The sequence below is a fragment of the Lissotriton helveticus genome, chromosome 3_1, assembly GCF_964261635.1.
Source record: "Lissotriton helveticus chromosome 3_1, aLisHel1.1, whole genome shotgun sequence".
NCBI classification, from domain to species: Eukaryota; Metazoa; Chordata; class Amphibia; order Caudata; family Salamandridae; genus Lissotriton; species Lissotriton helveticus.
The window spans coordinates 1,071,053,411-1,071,074,513 of NC_136061.1; the positions used below are offsets into that span (position 1 = coordinate 1,071,053,411).

Below are 21,103 nucleotides of genomic sequence, written 5' to 3' on the forward strand. Positions count from 1 at the left end.
ATACCCTGCCGGGGTATCTCTCACAGGGGAATACCAGGACGGGTTCCCTAAGCAAGCGCCTTGAGACCCCTGGGTGAAACGTGCGCTATATAAATCGAAATACATTTACATTTACATTTACTCGCTTTCGCTTGAATATTCTCATTTGAGCTCTGGGGTACCTGTAATGCAATGCAGCTTTAATAATCACGGAGCCAGTCAATAATTTTAGTTATTGCTCATCAGCAGGTTAATAGACTCAAATTAAAGGTTTGAGTCCACAAGGAGGGGAGAGTGCAAAAACTAATATTCACAGGCTTGGGGGTCAGTAATACTATTAGTACATGCCTGTGCGCACGATGCCTATGTCAGACCTCAAACTCGATCCATGGTGCGCTACACAATGTTCAAAGTGTAAATGGTTGTGATGCAATCAGCTCTCATCCAGTGCCTCTACTGTGACAGAACTATCAGCCGAGGCTTCATTTTCTTTTGGGCTCTGACTCTGATCCCTAACAGGACACACCTCAGAGGTACCAATGATGATGGCGATACTGATGGTTTGCTTTTCCCCCTCATTATACTAAGGATGCCTTATACCTTGATTTACTAAACATCTCTTGTCTATTTAAAAAGTCAATTGTCGATTGTGCTTGCTGCGTCTGAGTACTGGGAGCTAAGCCTAATGTCCTAGTAATCTGATTGCCTATCCGTCTCTGACACAAATCAGACAGCCAAGCTTTCATAGGGTCTTCACATTGTCTCAGAAACTTTGTGCATCGAACTCTGTAATTGTAAATATAACAAGATCTGAGGATTGATACTCAGAAGAAAGTTGATTCCATACGTCAATTTTTCCTATGGTTGTCACAGTCTGTAACATTTTCCATGTTCTACTATTTACATCCTTGTTCAGTTTGTACTTTTCGAACACCCTGCAGAGCATTGCCTTGTTATTTTTCCAAATTCATTTAGATGTAATTCAATGCCCACGACTAGGCTGTGTTCTTTAATTGTATTAACCTTTAACTCAAAGGCAATGAATAATATACCTTTTGGACAATAAATGACCTTTGCTGCCAAGTGGGATGCAGTCGTGTAGCAAATGGCAATGTCCTATTAATTGCCACAACACTTTACATTGTGCACTGACAGCACAGATTCTTTGGCTGCACAATGACACAACAACCTTACTGGTGTTAAAGATCTCATCCGCTAGCATATGGAGAAGCCATCTTCTCTTTAAAAAATGAATGACAGATGATTTAAACTACCGTATTGTTGGCACAGGGAGACATTGTTTCCATATAAACAGAATGACTCATAGTATTTATATTTGTAATCAAGGGTTTAGAAGTGTTACCAAGTATTCACCCTCGCAAAGACTCTGCTATGTAAAGTGACTGGCTTTGCAAAGGTGAGATTGCAAAACTCTAGTAGAAAATGAGTACCCGCTTGTCCATGTACATCACGAGGAAATGTATTAATGTTCTGGAACTGCTCCATCTGCTACGAAGCATTAAAAGGGTACCGACTATTCTATAAGTGGTATCCATTCTCGCAGAGGAAGCTACTACTACTATTAAGCAACTCATCCATTGAGCAAATGACAGCAGGGAGCTTCTGAGGATAACACAGTGGTCCCATGGCCCTTAGTCCTCTGCATGCCACCCAAAGTCCTAAAGTACATTTTTGTTGGTATTTTTGGGGGAAAGGCCCCACTTTGTAAATCAGAGTAAATGGAGGGAGTTATTAAATTCACGAACTCTAGTTCTGCATTTTGTTGCTGGTCGAATAGATTCAGACAGGAATCTGGCTTCATGAATATGGATAAAGCAGGATTATTTTGCAACCTTGCAACCTGTCCCTCTGTGCTGTCAGGTTGATACATCGAGCACAACAAAAAGACCTGCCTAGGTTGCATGGAAGAGGTTATGCAAGCACAGCGCTAAAAAGAGACATGGCCATATACTACATTTGGTCCAATTTCTATGAAACGAATCATGCTGCTGCAATATTCATGAACATGCACATTTACCTCTGGGAGAAGCTGTCCATCAAGAGGCGCTGATGATGCGCCTAGTAAGGAGACCACGCCGTTGCAATCCACGGTGCTGTGCATCTTACCATTCCTCGAAAACAGGGGCAGGATTCTGGAAGATCTGCTCGTCTGACTAATATTACTGTTACGACGCTCTCCGTGCTTTCCCGGTATAAACAGAGAATCTCTTCTGCTGTCGTTATCCTCAAATGTGCTGTGCTCGTCGTCTGCAAAGTCATTCTCGGAGCCCACATCTTTCACTCGGGTCCTGAAGCTGAAAAAGCTGGCTCTGCTGTTGCGTCGCGGGGAGAACAGGGAGCCACGGATATTCAAGGCAGACTGTCGCAAAAATAGGATATTATTAGCTGAAACGTACGTGAACAAATCATGCGTTATAGTAGAGCAAAAACGTAAGAAAAATACTAACTCAATTACCTCCTCTTGAAATACTTATTTATTGCAAATACGTATTTACATATTTAGTATGTATGATATAAAACAGTTTTAATAAGACGTATCTTATGTATGTACTTTGATGATCTATGCTTCTCAACTAGATCGAATAAAGATATTGAACTGAACACACAAAGTCAACTAAGTCAATGTTTGACAGTTTTCAGCTTTACGTCAATCATCTTATTTTGTTGCAATTTTCACCGTAAGTGGATTGTTTACCCCAGACATGGGTCTTGTGGTCGTTATGCCACCGGATTTAAACTAACTGTCTGATGTAATGTAATGTAATGTAAGGGGGTTTTTGTATAGCGCAAACTATCACTCCAGTGAGCATCTTGGCGCTTTGAGGTGGCTATGCATAGATGGAATAGCACTAGATCAGCTGTAAATCAGGGAGAGCAAATTGCTTTCTACTAAGCTCTTGCATAGTGTATCGGGTAGGCTATGTATCCAGGTTTTTAAGGTCTTTCTGAAAGCGGCTTCGGATGTAATTTGCCGAAGAGGCAAAGGCAATTTATTCCAGGCCTTTGAGCCCAGGACTGCCAAGGCCTTTCCTCCTCTAGTCTTTAATCTAAAGGTGGGGATGGTAAGGATTTTAGCTTCTGATGATCTCAGATGTCGTGAAGGTTTGTATCGCTCAAACATGGCCTGGATGTAGCTGGGCCCTCTTCTGTGATAGGCCTTAAAAGTGATCAGGAGGATTTTGAAAAGCACCCTCTTGTGTATCGGCAACCAATGGAGGGCATCCATTGCCGCTGTGGCCGATGTCCTCCTATGCCATCTCAGCACCAGCCTAGCAGCTGCGTGTTGTACCATTTGTAGCTTATGCCCTACCGTTCTATTTGTCCCTGCATAGATGCTGTTGCAGTAGTCAAGTCGCGATGTAATGAGCGCTACTGCCACCATTTTCCGAGCTGAGAGTGGTATCAGATCGAAAAAAATTCTCAGGCCCTTCATAATATTGAAACAGGTTCCTGCCACAGTAACTGCCCACTGTTTAACCCCTTCCATGCGCATGACAAGCTGAGCTCGTCATGAGTTGCGCCGCTCGCATGCTCATGACGAGCTCAGCTCGTCATGTAACGCGGCTTTTCGCAAAAAGCCGCACAGCGTGAAAATAGCGGCCGCACGCATGCGGTTAAATGCTAAGGTGTCATCGAATGTGATGCCTAGGTTTCTGACTGTTTTGATGGTATTAGGGGGCGCTGAAGCATCTTCCCGCCACCATAAGGTGGGACTGAAAAGATTATCTTTTCCATATGGCAAGATTTCGGTTTTCCCCGAATTGCACTTGAGATGGTTATTTCTCATCCATTTAAACGTAGCTCTGAGGTATAATACCCTGAAACCGGTCCCAGGATGCTTGTTCTGCAGTCAAGGGAGGACCTGGCCTGGCAGTTTGGCCTGGACTCTTCCCATAGTGAGCAGGGTAAAGACTGATTTCCATATAGCTGGGTCCGAAGTGGAATGATGTAGCGAGCAAACAAACATTGGATTTAGGCCCAGATCTGTGACTGGATCTGTGACTGGGGGTGAATGTTTTCTATTCATCATCTTTTTGTGTTTCAATATATGCTCTAAGTGGGCGGAATATCCCCAGATGTTGGTACTGTGTTCACTACGCCATCAAACGCAGTTTGACTGGACTGTGCCCATAGGAATTAGGGTTAAGACTGATTTGCATATGGCTGGGTCCAAACTGGAATGACATAGCAAGTAAAAAAGAATGGATTTAGGCTCAAATCTGTGAGGGGGTGAATGTCTAACAGTGTTCCGCATTCCATCCATCATCTTTTTGTTTTGTAATTTTCATCCTAAATCGGATGGGTATGCCCAGACATGTGTCTCGTGCTTGCTAAGCAACAGGATTCCAGCTAGTCTTGCTGATGATGGGTGATTCCCGAAACCTGTCTCAGGCTTGACTACTTCCAAGGGAAGCAGGGTCAAGACTGATTTCCATATGGCTGGGCCCAGAATGGAATGGCGCAGCGAGCAGCAAAACAATGGATTTATGTCCAGATCTGGGCATGGGGGAGGAATGTTTGACAGTGTTCAGCATTCCGTCAATCATCTTTTTGTGTTTGCAGCTTTTGCCCTAAGTGGATTCGGTATGCCATCCCAAGTGGGTCCTGTGCTTGCTACGCCATCGAATTAAAGGTAGCTGTCTGGTGAGGTATAATACCTCGAAACCGGTCCCAGGTTGCTTTTTTTCCAGTCCAGGGAGGACCTGGCATGGCAATTCGGGCTGGCCTGTTCCCATGGGAGCAGGGTCGAGACTGATTTGCATATATCTGGGTCCAAACTTTAATGGCATAGTGGTTAAAAACAAACTATGGACTAAGACCCAGATCTGTGACTGGGGGTGAATATTTGACAATGTTCAGCAATCTGTCCATCAGCTTTTTATTTCGTAATTTTCTTCCTAAGTGGGATGGGTACGCCCAGAAGTGTGTCTCATGCTTGCTACACCACCTGATTCAAGCTAGCCTGGCTTATGAGGGGTGATACCCAGAAACCGGTCCCAGGATGCTTGTTTTCCAGTCCAGGGAAGACCTGGCCTGACAGTCCAGGCTGGACTACTCCCATGGGAAGCAGGGTCAAGGCTGATTTCCATATGGCTGGGACCAAGCTGGAATGGCGTAGTGAGCAAAAAAACAATGGATTTAGGGCCAGATCTGGGCTTGGAGGGAAAGCTTGATAATGTTCAGCATTCCATGCATCATAGTTTTGTTTTGCAGTTTTCACTCTAAGTGGGCTGAGTATGCCCAGACATGGGTCTCATGCTCGCTACGCTGACATATTCAAGCAAGCCTGGCTGATATGGGATGATACCCCAAAACCAGTCCCAGGATGCTGTTTTACAGTCCAGGGAGGACCTGGCTTGGCAGTTCAGGCTGTAGTTCCCATGGGGAGCAGGATCAAGACTGATGACTGGGTCAAAATTGGAATGCGTGGCAAAGCCAAAAAATATTGAATTTAGGCCCAGATCTTTTACTAGGGATGAGAATGTTTTCTGTCAATCTTCTGTTTGTGTTGAGTGGGATGGATATGCCCAGATATGGGTACTGTGCTCACTACACCATCAGATACAATCTAGCTTGGCTGATAAGGGTGCTACCCTGAAACCAGTTCCAGGATGCTTGTTTTATGGTCCAGGCAGAACCTGGCCTGGCAGTTTGGCTGAACTGTTCCCATGGGGATCAGGGTCAAGACTGATTTGCATATGGTTGGGTCCAAACTAGAATGGTGTGGCAAGCAATAAAACAATGGATTTAGACCCAGATCTGTGACTGGAGGTGAATGTTTGACAGTGTTCAGCATTCCGTCCATCATATTTTTTTGTGTTGCAGTTTTCGCCCTAAGTGGATTGGGTATTCTAAGACATCAGAAGTGGGTCCTGTGCTCACTACCCCACCAGATTCAAGCTAGCTGTATGATGAGGTATAATACCCCAAAACCTACCCCAAAACCGGTCACAGAGTGCTTGTTTTCCAGTCCAGGAAGGACCTGGCCTGGCAATTGGGCTGGCCTGTTCCCATGGGAGCAGGCACACCAATACGGAGCTAAGAGGGAATTAAAGACCTAGGTCGCCCTCCACTCAAAAAGTCACAACTACAATAATGACCTAGGTCTAGGGCGTTCAATTTCAATCGAGCTGGGGTATCACATGTCGTAATCCATTACAGACAACCTCCCCATCCTTATGAATGTAGGGTAGGGTATACGCCAGTCAGTAGCCCACCTTTAAGAAGCCCGTCCCCTTATCTAGACAGATTTGATTTTATTTTGTTTTCTCTTGTGACAGTGTTTGAAACCCTGGTGTCCAATGCAGTGGCGTAAAAAGTACATGCCCTGAAGAAATTGCCTGACAAGTACCATGGCAATGAAACATGTTGGCAAGTAGAACATGGCTCTATAGGTAGTGGCCATATTCACTTTTTTAACATACGCAACCAGCATAAAAGAACAAGAATAAAGTTATCTGTTCGTGCTGTATTCGTGGGTTTATGTTCTATGTTATATGTTGTGTGACATCACTTTATGTGTTACTTGTAGTGTTTCCACTGCACTTTTCACTGACAACCCAGTTGTTTTTCACTTGGACACTTTTCTTTAAGCTCGATGGCACCAATGATGATAACAGGGCCGTCCTGGTGAGTACCTACCAGGGGTCCCATTGGTGGTGCGCCCGTGAGGTGCCATCTTGCTTTTGCACGTTTCTCCTCTATCTAGATAAGGGGACGGCTTTTTAAAAATGGGCTACTGACTGGCGTATACCCTACCCTACATTCATAAGGATTGGGAGGTTGTCTGTAATGGATTACGACATGTGATACCCCAGCTCGATTGAAATTGAACGCCCTAGACCTAGGTCATTATTGTAGTTGTGGCCCATGGGAGCAGGTTCAAGACTGATTTGCATACGGCCGGGTCCAAACCTGAATGGCGTAGAGGGCAAAAATAAACTATGTATTTGGGCCCAGAACTGTGACAGGGGGTGAATATTCAACAATGTCCATCATCTTTTTGTGTTGCAATGTTCACCCTACGTCGGATGGGTATGTCCAGGCGTGTATCCCTTGCTCGTTGTGCCACTGGATTGAAGCTAGCCTGGCTGATGAGGGGTGATACCCAGAAACCGGTCCCAGGATGCTTGTTTTCCAGTCCAGGGAGGACTGGCAATTCAAGCTGGATTGTTCTCATGGGGCTCAGGGTAAAGACTGATGTGCATATGGGTAGGTCCAAAGTGGAATGGCATTGCGAGCACAAAAACAACAGATTTAGGCCCAGATCTGTGATTGTGCATGAATGATTAAGATTTTTCAGCATTCCGTCCATCATCTTTTGCACTTTTAGAAAATGGTCATTTTTCAGCCTTAGCCATTTAGTACCTGTGGCCCGTCTCGGGCCACATGATAGGTTGTAGCTGACAGTTGTTCTTATTGTATTCCTCCTAGGCAGTCACACACAATAGAGAGCTTAGGTGTGCCTGAATGGGCCATCACTGGCAGGATGGGAGGGCAGAGCTAAGCACAACCCTACTTACACATGAATAGGCTGTACCCTGCCTTCACACATAGGGCTGTGTGATCCCTGTGGTTAGTCTGGAGGCAGGACAGGGAAGGCAGCAGCATGCCTGGGGACTTCCTAAATGAACCTCTAGGAGCTTTCGCTCTACCTTCAAAGGCACAACTGGGTATACATGCTGGACCTCAGACACCAACTCTTCAGTACACTTCTGGACCTGTAGATACTCTCCAAAGCAGAAGGACTGCTGATGAACTGCCACTCTGCTGGACTGCTGTCCGGCTGGACTACAGCCTAACTGGAGTGAAAGGACCTTCTGTCTAGTGCCTTCTTGCCTGGGTGAGAAGGAGTGGACCTGCATCTGATGAACCCAGGACCACCAGAGTGACTCCGAGCGCTAGTTGGATGGCCGCCTGACTTGACCCTCAGGGAAAAAAGCTCCAACACCCTTGAACCCAGCACCTGGACTCTGCCATCTGTGAGTCTACCCTGATAAGTGGTGCCACCTCAGCCCTGGAACCTTGGAAGTGGGCCTCAGGTGCTCTGCCAGCCTCAGTGGATCCAACTGAGCAGAAGCGATGAATCACTGCTGCTGCATAGATGGGATTTGTCGCAAAGACTTGCATCGCCTCTGCAGTCTTTTCTGACCTTCTGCTGTGCAATGCATCGTCAGTCCTCAGTGCAGGCCCACCCATCCTTATTGATGGCAGCCTCGACGATGACACCGGACTCCACATCGCAGCCTCGCAGCACATCAGACTCTGCATCACAGCCTCACAGTTCATCGGAGCAGACACATTGCTCCAACTTCGCATCGCAAGCCATGTCGACAGGATCCTCGATAATGTCACAGGACCTCACATTGCTGCCTCACTGCATCTTATAACCTACACATTGCTTTAGGTGTGCGATGCACCTTTGCCGGGGATCGTCGCAACACTCCGAAGGTACCTTGTTCAGCGCACCTACTTGGGTCCTGTAGCAGGCCCACTTTCCTACATGGCCAGCTTGAACTTGTGACTTTGTTCCAGTCCGGCAAGACCAGATATCCACAGTTGGTGCTTTGTGCTTTTTGGTGCTTTTTTCACTAAAATATTTAAAATTGCATTTCGCCGATTCTGCTGAATTGGTTTCTTTCATTTTGGCATTGTTTTATTTATAAAAAAATACTTTATTTTTTGTAAACTGGTTGCTGCTTGAGACGGGGTTTAGCCCTTTCAACCAGTAACCCAATTTCTTACAGCTGTGTTCCCATTTGACCTCATCAGTGTCCCTCTGGTGTTTACAAAAGTGAAGGCGGTGGTCATTGCACATCTCTGCAGACTAGGAGTTCCTGTATTTCCCTATCTCAATGGCTGCTTACTCAAGGTGATCTTACCAAAGAGAGTAGTGGACCACCTCTGAATGACAGCAGGATTCCTAACACTGTTTGGGTGTGCCATAAACAAGTAATAACAATTGGAGAGAGAGGGAAACACAGGGACACTCTTAGTCCCCCGGGTCTATATATGTTAAACAACAAAACAGTGTCAAGCTAAATGTAAGCACTAGAACAGAGAATGAAGGAATCCGCCTAATTTATTCACACTTGGAAATCATTAGGGATTTTATAAGAAGCCCTCACTCACCACCCTGGGTGGTGACATGCTTCATCATCGGGCCCACCAGGAGAAGCCGAATGCCACCCTGGTGTGCTACAACGCCAGATTACTGCGGAGCTGGTTTTGTGACAGTGGTGTGAAAAATTGGTGATTAAAATTGTCAAGGAGCTGTACCATAGGAAAAACTTTATTCAGTGGTCAGCTTGACAAGATAAAATCATATGTGTTTGGAAATCTACCAAAAATTATATTGGATATTTCCACTTAAAGTGGGGTCGACATGTTTCTGCCCATATGTGTATGATTTACAGGGCTTTCTTCAGGACCGTATGGATGTGTACCTAGGCGGTATGGGCACGCTAAGGCCCACCCTTGCCATAGGACGTGAAAGTTAAAATTGAGTGAAAAATAGGTGGAAAAAACAAACCAACAAGTAGTGGGATTTACCTCAAAATTAGAGGAACCTGTATAGTCTGAAGAATAGAAAAGACATACATACATATGAGACAAACACATAGTTAGTGCGATCTGTCTAAGGGGTTTCTGCAAGAAACAGATCTCTGAGTCGGTGTGCTTAAAACTTGTCCAATAGTGTGACCATAATGTGACCATAGTGTTCTCCATATACGCTCAGTGCAGGAAAACGCTGCTCTGGGATCAGGTCAGCGCGTGAACATGCACTATGGTAAGGGATGACTGATCAATTGATGAAGTACGAGACCTATGGGGTGTGGATATTTTAACTTTCAAGTGAGAAATCTTTCGTTTGTTTTAAGATTGTTTTACTTCTTAGTGTTAAGTTTTTTCTCCAAGTCCTATGTGTGACTGCATCACCTTTGGCCCGTGTTTCAGGCCCATTGATCGCTAACCACGAGTGATGCCATATCAGTCGTTTTTTGCCATAGTGCATGTTCATTCGCTTGTCTGACCTCAGACCAGCGGTTTCCTGCACTAAACGTACTTCATCAATTGTCGCAGACTGTCCAAACTGGCCCCTCGTTAAGCAAATGTCAATTCCACATTGTGCTATTATTCAAGGTGAGACTGCCTTTGATTGATCAGTAATTCAATACTGGTGGAGTCCTATCTTGCCAATTACTCATGTAAAGCATGCCCCAGCCATTCATCCAAGTTTGGATGGACCATAATTCTATTAAGGTATGCTATCCCTATTAACGGAGGCAGACATTGGTGACCACTGGGTGGACCTTTTAAAATATTGCACTCTTAGCTAATAGCAGAGACTACCGAGGGAATGTGAACATAATGGTAAGCTTTTAGAAGATACAAGAAACCTAAATAGAATGAATCAAGGAAAGAATCATTTGCAAGTTGTCCGTCTTGGCATGTATAATATTCCCTTATTTATTGACTGTTTTCAAATATATTATCTAGCAAAATCATCCTCATATTTTGAGCAATAGAAATAGGACAGAGAGTGGCATTAGACAGTTAATCCCACTCACTCAGGCTGTACATGAGTGCACATATGATCATGTGTAACTAGCTGAAAGCCTCTTATCCTGGTTGTGCAGCAGGGGACCATTTATGATAAGGTGGGAACTGATGGTTAGCACGCAAAACCATTCACCAGAGCGTACAGTGAGTGAGACTCAGTGGGTCTCACTCACAGCAGAAATCTAAAAGACGGGTTGTGCAAAAGGTAAATACCTAGCAGGGTTAAAAGTGTTAAAACCTCTTTTTTACAGGTTTGAAAGTTTTTTTTAAAGCTTTACATGGTCTTGAGAGACAATATCAAGGACGGAACCCAATGAAGGTTCCATGTGGTCGAATTGACTATGCTGTACCTCAGTCAGCACATTTTGCAGACTTGAAAAAGGCTACAGGAGTCAAAAGCCTGTGTGGCGTAATGTAACAAGTGGCAGTATTTAACAAGAATTAGTCTTTGCTAAATATAATCTCCTGGTTCATCCCACTGGATTCCATAAATATAGAGCGGTTTTCTCTCAGTTGAAATTGTCCTGGAAAATTAAAGTTTCAAGAGCACGTGATATTCACGTGGACTTTTCAGAGAAGACCACAAAAAGTCTTGGCCTTCTTGAATAAAGTTGCCGGGGCTTCCTTCATTGGAAAGAAGCCACAAAGCCCCTTCCAGAAAACTAGTCAAGGGGAATTCTTGTTGTTGACCGAAGGCTATCTTTGTTGCAGGATATTCTGAATTTCAAGGTGTTCTGAACCTGAGAATATATGTTTCAATTAAGGATCCAGAAGTCAATAGCAGATTATGTAAAGTTTTTAAAAGTCTGCCAAAAAATGTCAGGTGCCCCAAACTCCAACCTCACGTTTGCCACATTTAGAGTTTGCAGAACTGCAGGGTTTTCACCATCAGAGCATCATATATCTCCATCTCTGTAAACCCTTGACCTGGTAGATAGTCTGCTACTGGACCTCCAGATCATAATGATGGATCATCTTGTCTCATTCAGGGTGGGGGGATTTTCACTGTCCCTGTCACCCTGTCAGGGACATCCACATGAACATTTTCTCTAAAGTCTCTCAATCACTTCTTCCTTCCTTTTCTAGAATATAATGTACACCTTGCCTTTCAAGAGTGCTGTGTGACATAATGAGCACCCCAAGTAACTTCCAGAAGAGAAATCAAAAAGTGTGTTTTTTTTAACAGTGACATCGAGTGCTCTGTAAAGCCCCAACCCTTACAGTTACTCCGCCCATAAAACCCATACACCGAGACGAGTGAGCTAAGAGAAAAAAACACATTCCTTTCCTACCATCGCACCTGAAGGAAATTAGTTTTCAAAGCAAATTTTGACTTGCAGACCATGTTAGAATTTCACTTTAGAGTGTGCTTAAAATGCAGTAGAAATGTTTTCACACAGAAAATGAAATTAGTTTTCACAGCAAATTTTGACTTGCAGACCATGTTAGAATTGCCCTTTAGAATGTGTTTAAAATGCTGTAGAAATGTTTTCACATAAAAAATAACACTTTAAAAATGTGCTTGTTTTAAACGTACAAAAGAATAACTTTAGAATGCATTTCTTGATACGTATTAAAATGTGATTGCCTTATAATGTGTAGAAATTTATTAGAACGCATTTGCTAAAAGAATAATTTAGTAAACACACATAGGAAAATGTGCTTGACTAACTGTATATGAGAATAACGTAAATCATTTTTTGTTGTACCTAGGTATCATACTTAAATGTGCAGCTTTGCTTAGGCCCACGTGTATTACTATTAACTCTTACTCATAAGCTAAATAGACATTTATTAGGACATTTTGTCTAGTACCAGCATCCTGTTAGAGAATGTGCTGAGTCCAATAGTACATTTCCTTAGCTTTATCATGCCATATTAGATCTTGTTACAGAACAATGAGCCTGCTGGGAATTCACAATGAATAGACTAATATAATGAACAATAATATAGATATATTTTATATATGCTTAGTTAAAACATCATTGATATTTGCTTCAGCCTCTACTAGTCAATGTATTCGCATTAGACACAGATTGCAGCTTTAGCCTAGGTAAGAATGTCTCATAAGAACTTTCCTCCGTGTTTCTAGTAAATGGCTACAGTGTTTAACTATGTACCAGCGTGAATTTTTACCTTCGGAATCAGGAAAAAAAGAAACAGATATTGACGACAGCATCGTATAGGTGTTTTCCTCTAGATGAGAATATTAAACAATTACTAAAGTTTTGTCATGCTATTGTGTGATTTATCTATTAATGAGTGCTCCTAACTAGTTATGTTAGAGTCGAGCCATCATTCTAACTCTGAGACTTGCTTGGAGAAGACCCTTTATCCTTACCCTTCATTGCCGACAGCTATTGCTATATGTGACTTTAATCCTATACCTTTTTCTCTGATCAAGGCTGCTGCAATGAGCAATCCTCATTCACTGATATTCAGACGGCTGCTCTTGCAGCTGTGAGGAACTCAGCTGAGTTTTCAGAATGACTCTTCATGGGTAGTTCTATCTATGCTCCAAAATCTTGCTCTTTTCTGCAAAAGGAACTCTTCATGGGTTTCTCTGAGTAGGGTAGATTAGGCTCTTAGCTAGTTTAGTGACAATCTCATTTATGGATCACTCTGTGTCGATTTATTCTGTCACTAATCACCTTTTATTAGTTATTTCTGTAAGCTTGATTAATTTGAATAAAGATGTCAAAACCATACTAATCCTTTAAGATAAATACAGGTTTTGAAAACATATTCAACCTTTCATCATTGACTGATCATTAAGGATCTAACAGTTGATGATATATGCGTGGGTTGTATTTTCATTCGAGCTCTATTTGAAAAACAGTGGTAAAGGTCCAATTACCCTGTTAAGTGCCATCAGGATTCTAAAGGATGAAATCTGTAAGTTGGGGTCTTTAGTCTTAAAAACCATTTGGCCAATCCTATTAAGCGCTAACAGTTTTTACAAAGTTGTGTATTGTTTTAACAGTGACATTGAGTGGTCTATAAAGCCCGACCCTTACTGTCACTCAGCAAAAAAAACAAAAAACATAAACCCACACAAGTGAGCTAACACCCTCGTTTCCTCCCATCACATCAAAGCTACCACAATGCACCATAGGGAGTTTGGCTGGTAGTGCTGTCTGACTGAAATGAAACTGAGCAGAAGTACTCAGAACTTGGTAAGGGCAGTCTAATCGTCTGAACTCCACCCTCTCAACCTTCCCTTTGTCTTCAATCTGGGCATGTAATTACTCCAGTACTTTACCAATGGCTGAGAAAATATCAAACCTTTGCACTCACATCTCTAACAAACAAAAAAAAACAGAGATTCAAATTAAAATTTTCATTTGGGTGTTGCATATTTAATAGCGAGGTTTTGATTTAAAAAGTGCTGATCGACAGGCATTACAGAAAATGCACTGGACAGCTCCTTCTGTTCCAAGCCACATTGCTCGTATAGAATTAATTCACATTATAGAGGAAACTATATTAGGCAATTGCCCCTTGCACACACTACATCCATGGCGTCATCATGGGACACAGAATTATTTCCAACTTAACAACAAAATGAAAATCCAACTATATTAGAGACACTGGTGTCAGCAGGCGCTCATTACAAATGCCCGATAATTCCAAAGGTGCCAGTAATATAAATTACAGGCCCCTTTGAAATTAAGGGTTTAGCGTGAACGCTATATGTCCAGGGTCTTTAAAGGAGATTTCATCAGTTGAAAGCAGGTGATATTTCCAGAAAAAGTGCCACAGAAAATGCAGATCTCAGCCTTAGGTGTTCAATTTCTGCATGTGGTTCTCCAAATGATCCCTCTTCCTTTTAACGTCTGGTACTTCCGGTATCAGCAACTCCCAGGAGGAGAGAATCAATATATCAAGGAGACACTCTCCAAATTAGGGCCTCAGTCTTTTAAATTCTGAAAAATTCTTGCAGTGGCTTAAAAGTCAAATTTTTTATTTTCATTAAAGTTATAACGCATACATGCCATTCATATTTTCACAGACTATGTTTTAATCGCCCGGAGGCTGTATCATATGAGGGTCTACGGTACCTGATTGCAAGAAGAGTATTTATTTTCATATTCTGTTTGGTTTTCATCAATGGAAAGATGATAACCCTTTCTTCTGATACTGTCCTCAGACTCAGATTTGTAGAACTTCTCATTGTCCCCCTTCTCTTCTCCATCAGACAGTTCTTTTTGCTTTCTTTTCTTTCTTCTGTTTCGTCTTTCTTTTGCACTTTTTGTGCTCAGTTTCGACCGTTCGGAAGAAGTCTCTGAAAGTCGATCTAATTCCCCATCTTGAAGGAAGTCTCTTGAATCAGCTGATGCTTCCTCTGCTGCTGCAGCTGCAAGTGCCTGCAACGTTATAAAATTGAACATTTCTTAGCATTAACAGCACTGCAGAAGGCTAATCACTTTTTTGTTCATAGGGGCATCATTTGCTAGGAAGTGGAAAGGATTAAGTGAGGGCTATGTAAGCAAATGTATTTGGGATAGGAATGTTTTCTGATATTGGACTCTTTCTGACTTCTCGTACCAATAAAAAAAAAATGTGGTCGCAAAAAGACGAAATATATCCAATCTTGCCAAATACGAACCGCTGTAAACATCTTTACACTTTCTTGGTGAAGGCAGGCTATTACCAATGGTGAAACAGTATCAGCATAATATATTTGCACTTAAAAAATGTTAAGGTGTTACGCGCGTAGCCATTACTGATATGTGTGTATTTTACACTTAGATTTATACAAAAAAGGGATTTATCTGTTTGTTTAACTATAGATAGGGTATAGACATGTTAACATTGACAAGAGTTGGCCTAGGCACCTAACTCCATTTTGGAAAGTAAATGTTTCAGTTCTGCTTGTTGTGCCCAATCTGTTTTTGTTACATGCACCAAAGCATATGTGTTCTCATTTAAAATTGTTTTCTGTTTCCTTACTGCATGAAGGTTATATTTGCTAATACTGATTAAGTTAACAATGTTTCTCAACACCTGCATAGGATGGTAGGCAGAGGAGGAGAATACTCCTTTGCGTGATATTGTGAAGGCAGAGGGGTTGAAAGAGAAGTTGGCATTTTCTTATTGGTGAGAAGGAGGCTGACATCAAGTACAGTGGTAACACTGTTTTTTAATTGGTTCTTACTGGGTGGGAACAAATATGACTTGGATGAAATCATTTTAACTGTATTAAGCATGTTATTTAGATATAACACTTGCCCATGTCCACCTTTGAAGGTGGACATCCTTTTTCCCTCTGTTGAGATCCAATGCTTTTTATTGTATTGCTCCTACAGCTACTATTGAAAGCAAGCATAATAATTCTCAATTTATTAGGACCCTTCATTTTTTTCTTCTTTCAATACTATATTTGCTGACACATGCTGCTTCTAAATTTCCCGACTTACCCACAACATTGGCTTAATATTAGGGAATTTCCTTTCATGGAAATCAAATGTTACCTTATTTTTCATATGTTGTCTTTAATAACGTATACTTGAATTTGCCAATTTGAATTACCTGGATTATATTCATACATGACATATTTGGGTGAATATTAATTTATTCTTAATTAATCTGATTGGAGATTGTAACTTTACTAATTTGGAAATAAGCCTTCATGATTTGGAAACTTACTCCTCTGTCATTAAAGATGGAGCAAAATCTTCCTCTCTATCTTTGAAATGTTATTAAATGTATGATTTTAGCCTCAGTTCGATAAAAAAGGTCAATTTTAGTGAATATAGGAGAGTTCTGATTTTGCACCAACCTTGCTCAGTGTAATTATCATCCTTATCTATCCAGCTATCACCAACATACCATTTTCTTGTAAAGATTTGGAAATACTTTACTGTTTCTACATAGTGGACAATCAAAATAACTCTCTCCTTATTTTGTGTGTTGACCTTCAAATTGTGAAGAGAAAACATTTTCTATGCTTTTTGTAACATGGAGCACACTGCCACCCTATTCTGAGCAGAACAGTTATATGAGTTTTAAGTAAGGTAAATAAATAAATGTAGTTTTGCCTCCATAAGTCTCTATTAATGTGTGAAATGTATTTGTTAGAATGTATCCATCTGGATAAATGCAAATTAAAGTCAATGACAAAAACAATTTTAAGATGACCACTTAAGACCACTTACCAACCATTAACAATTAATACAGCTTGCATTTGATTTACAAAAGTTTTTCCATCCAGTGGAGGTTTCATTGCAATTTGACATATTTCATATTTTTAAAACCATCGCAATGAAAGAAAGTCCTTCACTTCAGAACATGCTATAGAGAGTGTCTTAACAAAGAATAGGACAACCCTTTGAATGTTTAGCCTTGGCTAAAAACTCTATGGTTTCTATTAGAAACAAATAATTTTCCAGGAATCATAAGTCTACATGAGCACTTGACCCAAACTTTAGAATTGTGTCTAATCTAACACTGAATCATTTACAATGTTCAAATAGAGTCTATTTATAAAATTGTCAAAAGAACAAACTTACACAGGGAAGCTTGACACACATAAAATGAACAATAGTAAATTACCATTCCAAATAAGGAATGCTTATGTTATGGCCCACATGCGTGGTTTTGCAAACGTGTAACAATTTCCAATTTAGCAATTTGATCACCTGAAGATGCTGGTCCTGATGAACAATGGCCTTAAAAGCCTTGGGTTTTTTCACATTGCGATGTACTATGATTTTTAAACTACCATCAAATCACATTAAGATCCTGTAAAAAATATTTTTTTGATAATCAACTTTATTGGATTTACAACGGCAGGGAGCAAAAATCATGGGTCGCAGTTCAATAATCATTGGAGAGATCATGATGGGGCTGAATGCTGACAAGGATAGAGGCAGTCCATCAGGGTTTGACATGGCAGTCCATGTATTAATTACAGTGGTACCTGGAACAAAGGAACAGAGGGACATCATGGTGGCATCATATTAAACCATTTACCCCACACTTTGTTGAATAGGTCAGGGCAACCTCGTGCCTCGAACATTGCCTCCTCCTGGATCCCACACCAATGCACTCCCCTCCTCCATTTCCGCACCATAGGCGCCCTGGCCTGTGACCAGTGCGCTGCTATGTCTCTCTTGGCCACCGCCACGGCTGTTCCTAAAAGGAGCTTATCCACCCTGGATCCCTCCAAGCCATCAAACACCCCCAACAACATACGTATGGGATCGTGGGGAACCTCCCATCCCAGGGCCTGCGTAAGCTCTCGCTCCACCCCCATCCAGAAAGGCGCCAGCGCCGGACAGCACCATACCATATGATAGAAATCGGCGGGGGCGAAGGCACATATTGGGCACGCCGGAGAGGGCTTCAACCGGGCCCGAAAGAGGCGTGCCAGGGTGAGGTAAGCTGGTTGAATGGTAGTACAATTGGACCAGGCGTAACTTGGAGGACGTGGTCAGGTTCTAGGCGCCGTGAGGGCGTCTCTCCAATCCGCCTCGTCTAGGGGGCCCAGTCAACCCTCCCAACAAGCCTGAAGCTGATCCAAAGAGGCAAGGCCATTGTTTACCAGGGACCGGTACATGCTGGACTCTCCCCCCCCCCCGTCCTAGGTTCCCCATCATCACCTGGGCCTCCAGCAGGCTGAACTCTGGAAGGGAGACAGGAGGTGAGAGAACCATGTAGAGGGCGTGTCTGAGTTGCAGGTATCTGTAGAGCTGGGAGGGCGGAAGGGCGTGGCGCTGTTGCAGGTCATCAAAAGAGTGGATGTGGTCCCCTACCCAAACGTCACCGAGATCCCGATGAGGTCCCAACGCCGGAACCCCTGCAGGGACGATACCTCCCGCACCCAGGACCCATGCCAAAGTGGCGTCTGCCGAGTAAGCTTCCGGTCCCACCCCACGTGGCGTAGGGCCGTACGCCAGGCCAGGAACACCGCCCTGGTGACCGGGGCCATAGCCTGTGGCACTGGGCTGCCATACAAAAACGCCTGGACCGGTGGGAAATCCAATATACTGAGTTCCACACGATAGGCAGGGTCGGACCAGCCGCCCGCGTACCAGTCATGGATAGCTGAGCTTTGTGGCCAGGTAGTAGAGGTGGAGATTGGTCACCCCCATACCCCCATCGTAGGGAGGGATATGACAGTGCGTCAGGGATAAGCGCGATCTACCTCCTCCCCAGAGAAACCGGGTGAGGATGCCATCAAGCTCGCGGAACCAACTACCCGGGAGATGGATAGTAGTGTTCTGCAGTATGTAGAGGAAACGGGGGAGGACCATCATTTTGAAGAGCGCTCTCCTACCCAGGGGGTTTAGGGGGAGGGTCTGCCACCTCTTGAGGTCAGCCTTCATCCTGACTGCTAAGGGTGTAAGATTTAAGGTCCACTCGAGCTCTGGTAGAAGAGCTACCCAGACACCAAGGTACTTGACCGAATGTCTCCTAAGGGGGATATCCGACTGCCAGTCGTAACAGTCCCGGGAGGGATGCAGTGGAACCAGAGTAGACTTCGCCGCATTGAGGCGGAGCCCAGAGACCTGTTCAAAAGCGGAGAGAACCTCCAGACACCTGGGGCCAGAACTAACCGGGTCCGCCAGATATAACAGAACGTCATCTGCATAGAGGGCTATCTTGTCCACCATGCCCAACACCGGATGAGCGGATCCCGCCGGATGGTCGCCGCCAGGGGTTCCATCGCTAACGCGAGCAAGATGGGTGAAAGGGGACACCCCTGACACGTGCCCCTCCGGATCGGGAAGGCCTCGGAAAGCTCTCCATTAATGAGCACGCAGGCTCTGGGATTGGTGTAGAGGACTTTGATCAGATGGCGGACCGAGGGACCAAAACCCAACCTGTCCAGCACATCCTGCAGATAGTCCCAGTTCACTGTGTCGAAGGCCTTCTCAAAGTCTATAAAAAGCAGCGCTGGGTACGGAGTGAGCCGATCGCGGTGGGCCAGAGCCAGGTGGAGACGGCGGATGCAGTGGCGAGTGCCTCTAGCAGGCATGAACCCACATTGGTCAGTGTGGACCAGGTCGTGCAGGAGGGGTCAGAGTCTCGGAGCCAAGACAGTGGCGAAGAGCTTGATCTCCGTGTTGATCAATGAGATCGGACGGTAGTCTTCGGAATGACCACTATCGTGGCCACATCCGATTCAGGTGGGAATGTGCCTGTCTCCGCCAAGTGACGGAAGAGGTCCAGCAAGTGGGGAGCCAGAACGTCCCGAAAATCTGCGTAGTACTCCTGAGGGTAGCCATCGGGACCAGGCGTTCTACCGGGGTGTAAAAATGAGATGGCGTCCTGGATTTCTTCTAGGGTGAAAGGACGGTCTAGAGTATCAGCGATCTCCTGAGGGAGACAAGGCAGTCGGGTATCAGTCTCGTCCAGCCAATCAGCCAGAGGAACGCCCGGGGAGCGAGCAATATAGAGGGTCGCGTAGAAGGTAGCAAAGGTTTGCGCGATGGCCGTGGGCGTCACCTGGAGGGCCCCGGCGTCCGATCGGACCTCAGGGATAATACGGTTGACTCCGGGGTAGAACACTAGGTTGTGGAGATGCTTACCATTCTTGTCCCCATCCATAAACGCGAGCCACGGCGAGCGCCAGAGCGTCTTAGCTGACGGATCTCTTCACGAACTGCTGCCAGTTGCCGGGAGTAGTCCCCCCCGATCGCCAGAGAATTGAGCCGCTTCCAGCTGTGCAGCCCGGGATTCCAGCTGCGCAAGCTGGGCCATTTGCTTTGTTCGTTTCGCAAGTACCAACCCTCTGGCCACTCCGCGGACCACGGCCTTGCCCGCCTCCCACAGCGTCCCCGGCGAGTGAACCGTGCCCGCATTGGTGGAAAAATAATGACGCAGCTCCTGACCAAGTGACTTCACTAGCTCAGAGTCCTGCAAGAACCAGGCAATCAGCCGCCAAATCGCCCGTGGACCCGATGGAGGAGAGCCTAACCAGAGGGGGCATGGAGAGTGGTCCGAGATCCCCCTGGGCAGTATCCCGGTTCCAGAAACCAGCTGGCAGTCTGTGGCCGGTATCAGGAGAAGGTCAATCCAGGAGTGGGTACGGTGTGCTGCCGACGTGTGGATGTATTGTTCTCCACGGGGGTTCCAGACCCGCCACACGTCGTAGAGACCCAGGGCCGAGGACCAGCTTGAGAGGATCTTAGCGGAGGCGACACGGTCCCCGACGTATCACGCAGGGCTGCAGAACGGCATTGAAATCTCCCCCGACCACAGTAATTTCCCGCGGGAGGGAGGAGACCACATGTGTAAGGTGGCGAAGTGTCGGAGGCAGGAGTGCCAGGGGGATGTAAAGACTTAGGAGGCTCAAGAGGTGTCCCTCTATGGTGCCTGAAACTGCCAGATAACGGCCCTGTACATCTGTCTGCTTAAGCCAGGGTAAAGGGAAGGCCTTTCCGGAGTAAAATCGCCACCCCCCGGGAACCCCTGCGTGAGGCCAGAGTGCCAGACCCTGTCGAATCCGTATCGAGCCAAGAAGTTGCATTGTGTGCCCAGGAGGTGTGTCTCTTGGAGGAAGAGGATATCCGGTGCATGACGGTGAGCAGCG

The 21,103-nt window shown here is 44.6% G+C and overlaps 1 protein-coding gene across 1 annotated transcript in view; it reads right to left on the bottom strand.

Annotated features, from left to right (window-relative positions):
* Positions 1 to 21,103, bottom strand: part of LOC144823277 (sodium channel protein type 2 subunit alpha-like) — a 942,252-nt gene that overhangs the window by 470,457 nt on the left and 450,692 nt on the right. The window contains exons 11-12 of the mRNA XM_078681632.1: positions 14,625 to 14,930; positions 2,018 to 2,359 (exon numbers count right to left, since the gene is read on the bottom strand). Coding sequence (XP_078537758.1) covers positions 2,018 to 2,359; positions 14,625 to 14,930 — 648 coding nt within the window. The remainder of the gene's footprint in view (positions 1 to 2,017; positions 2,360 to 14,624; positions 14,931 to 21,103) is intronic.